Genomic DNA, 3,767 nt, shown 5'->3' with positions numbered 1-3,767 from the left:
TTCCTTCCCTTGTTCTTCTGGTTTCTGCTGCCTGAGGTATTCACTAAGCACGTCATCACTCGGGGCCATCTTCCTGATGTATTCATGGATCTTTGTTGTTTCATCCTAGATAGTGGCTCTGACGCTCACTAATCCTCGGCCTCCTTCCTTCCGCTTAGTATACAGTCTCAGGATGCTGGACTTGGGGTGAAACCCGCCGTGCATTGTAAGAAGCTTCCTTGTCTTGATGTCAGTGGCCTCTATCTCCTCCTTTGGCCAGCTTATTATGCCAGCAGGGTACCTGATGACTGGCAGGGCGTAGGTGTTGATCACCCGGACTTTGTTCTTCCCATTCAGCTGGCTTCTCAGGACTTGCCTTACTCTCTGCAGGTACTTGGTGGTTGCTGCTTTCCTTGCGGCCTCTTCATGGTTCCCATTTGCCTGCAGGATCCCAAGGTACTTGTAGCTGTCCTCAACATCTGCTATGTTGCCTTCTGGTAGTACAATCCCCTCAGTTCTGACTACCTTCCCCTCTCCTTGTTACCATTCGGCCACACTTATCCAGTCCGAATGACATTCTGATGTCCTGGCTGTAGATCCTAATGGTGTGGATCAGTGAGTTGATGTCTCATTCACTCCTGGCATACAGCTTGATGTCATCCATGTAGAGGAGGTGGGATTATATATATACAGTTCAATGTTTTTAATTTATATCTATCTATTTATATCTATTTACACAGAATCTCAGTGTTGTATCCATTAGCCTGAACCTTGAGATGGAACTTTTCTCCTGTAGGAGATTGTGTTTCTTCACAGTTTTGCTTGCTCCAGGGTTTGAATGGAGAATCCCTTTGACATATGGCTCACAGGAGTACACTGCATACACTGGTGCATTAACATGCATTCACAGGAGCACACACATACACACACTGTTTCTTGTCTGCTGATGAAAAAATCACTATGTGCAAATGGAGAGTACGACTAAAAGTCTGACTAATGTGTATGCGTGTGACAGGACTCACATGGGAGGTGAGGGCAAACAGCCGCCATTACCACAAACCCAAACAGAAGAGATCTTTTCTGTGCTTCTGCTGGGGGAAATATGCGGTGAGTCATACATGTGCTTTACTCACTCCACATGGTACCCTAAATGACAGCACATATTGGTTACTGTCATATTGACTGGTGTCAGGTTACAGCATGTGGCACAGGATGTCATGAATACACACTGGAGTGGTGTGAATCACATGGGTAGCTTGGTTAATGGCAGATACCAACATCCACCGACTACAACATTAAATGCTTCTTACATGCTATTATGTTGCAGTATATTTTACTTGTAATACCTTATCAGTGCTGATGTATTCATGGCTTTTACCTCTAATCTTTTCTGTAATTGTGGCATAATTTCTATAATTATGGTACAATTACACTCCCTAATGAAAAATATAAGTGTATAGGTTAAAAAGACTTTCTCTGAACATCAGATCATTGCACATACAACACAAATGAGACAGTTTGTGTGGTTTTAGCTGAGGAGGGTGCACTCCTCAAAAATCACATCACCAGTGTGTGTTGCCCTTAACACCTGTTGGCACAACGCTGCACTGAAACAGATAAATGTGTTGATACATGTGTTTCCCTTGTGCTTTTCTCTCACTCTCTGTTGCTTTTCTCATCTGTTGTCAGGACAATGTGCTGTGCAGCCACAAGTACTCCCCCCTGACTTTTCTGCCTCTAACGCTGTTCGAACAGTTCCAGCGAGTGGCCAATCTCTACTTTCTCCTCATGGTGGTGCTGCAGGTCAGATGAAGGCTCTGTTGTTCTTGCTCACTCTCTTTTGTCATCTTCTGGCTCTATAAAATCAGACTTGGTCTTGAGTATTTTATGTGCTACGCTATAGCCTTTCCTATCTCACCTTTACAACATTCAAATAGGCATTACAGCACTTTAAACTAATTGGATTGCATGTGGATTTCGCTGACTGTGCAGTCTGAAGTTGTGGGAATGATGAGTGACCTGAATATCCTGCTCTTTTAGATTGTTTACCTAATATTGTGCCACATGCTCAAATAATTATAATTATTTGTTTAGCACTTCTCAAACAACAAAATAATCTCCATTTCAAGGAGATGGCATAATATGATAATATGACTGACAAAAGACATTATTTACAAATCAACTGCTTTAGGAGAGTCGCATATAAAATCATCAGGTAAAAACAACCAAAAACAATTAGTCATGTCATAGTGATAATGACAAAGCAGTATAATGTGAACAAGTAGATCTAATGATTAGACAAGAAAGTGAGTCTGTAAAAATGTGCTTTAATGTCTGAGACAGCATCAGCAGATGAAACACGGACTGGAAGCCAAGGTGCCAGTGTGACAAAAGGTTGATTACCCATTTACCTGAATCTGGACTCTAACCCTTTTGTAACAGTGATGTTCTCAAGCTCCAGGTGAAGTGTGCAAGTAATGAGAAGGATTTTACAGTGGATTATAAAACAAATTCACATAATACAAACCATTTGTGACAGAGTCTGTTACATTGCGCACTTTATGTACCCCTAGGCTACAGCTGCTTTTGTAGGGATCAAACAATCATGAAAAACAAAAACGACACAATGTAGGCTATATCACCTGTGGTAGTAATGAAGGTCTGAAACTCGACCATCTGAGAAAATTGTAACTGAATAGTGAGTGACAACAGCGCACAGTGAGGTCAGACTGATTTCACCTGCTGTCAGTAATACTTTATTGATCTGCAGGATCTTGGCTCTTGAGCTGCTTTCATGTGTTAACATTTTTTGAATATTATAGAAGATGGAGTGGACATCCTCAAACCCAGCCCACCCTCCACCCCAGTCAAAAGGAGAACGCTCAAATGCACAATTTAATTTGCAAACCGCTTCCTTAAGGAGTCGTCTAACCAAAATGAATTCCATAGAATGGATTTGCCATTTTGCCAAAATCACCTAACCCTGACATTATCGATTCCTCTGCTAGGAGATCACATTAGTAAATCTGAGCTTGCATTGCATTTTTATGATAAAGTTTAAAAAAATAATCCTACACTTTTCTTTAGTTTACTCAATCTTGTAATGTATTTTTGAGTTTTCACCTGTCTAGTTTGTTACTTGAGGATGCTGTTTGTGTGTGTGTGTGAGTGAGACTCTGTTTCTTTGTCCTTCTGTGTGTATCCATGCTGACATGTACATGTGGTTTACAGAGTGTCCCTGCCATCTCATCCATACCATGGTACATCACCATCTTCCCACTGCTCACTGTACTCACTGTGAGAGGGCTGAAGGACCTCGCCGCTGACATTGTGAGCCCACCATTCACTCCTCGTGCCTCCTGTCTACCTGGCAGGGGGAATATCCATTAGAAATTAATACACATGCTTACACATAACTGCATAAACTGAAACATAAATACATCCTTGGGCATGCATTTATGTAGTTGGCTCTGAAGCGTGTACACACCCTTTTCTCTCCTTCATTGTTCCATGACTCCATGTCCTCTATTCATTGACAAAACCAGTCACCCCATTAACATTAATTTTCTCTCGTATCATTAAAGCTTTTCCTTTTAAATGCAATTGTGATGCTATGCATGGAGGATTCTCTGGTTAAGTGCATCACTGAGTTACATTCGTTAACAGCTCTGGGTGAAGCGCTTGCTTGACCCCTCTTTATTGACTAATCATTTAGTGGTAGATGTAAATCTCCCAGCTGGTGTCACTGTACAGCCTCAAAATGGCAATTCTCTTTTTTTTCTGCTCAA

General features: G+C 41.6%; 1 protein-coding gene across 1 annotated transcript in view; it reads left to right on the top strand.

Annotated features, from left to right (window-relative positions):
- The window catches only part of atp8b3 (ATPase phospholipid transporting 8B3), an 18,436-nt gene that overhangs the window by 727 nt on the left and 13,942 nt on the right, over positions 1 to 3,767 (top strand). Inside the window, exons 2-4 of the mRNA XM_020624224.1 lie at positions 995 to 1,086; positions 1,669 to 1,782; positions 3,211 to 3,309. Coding sequence (XP_020479880.1) covers positions 995 to 1,086; positions 1,669 to 1,782; positions 3,211 to 3,309 — 305 coding nt within the window. The remainder of the gene's footprint in view (positions 1 to 994; positions 1,087 to 1,668; positions 1,783 to 3,210; positions 3,310 to 3,767) is intronic.

This window comes from Monopterus albus, unplaced genomic scaffold (genome assembly GCF_001952655.1).
Source record: "Monopterus albus unplaced genomic scaffold, M_albus_1.0 scaffold323.1, whole genome shotgun sequence".
In the NCBI taxonomy this organism is placed as follows: domain Eukaryota; kingdom Metazoa; phylum Chordata; class Actinopteri; order Synbranchiformes; family Synbranchidae; genus Monopterus; species Monopterus albus.
This window is presented reverse-complemented; position numbering and strand designations above follow the sequence as displayed.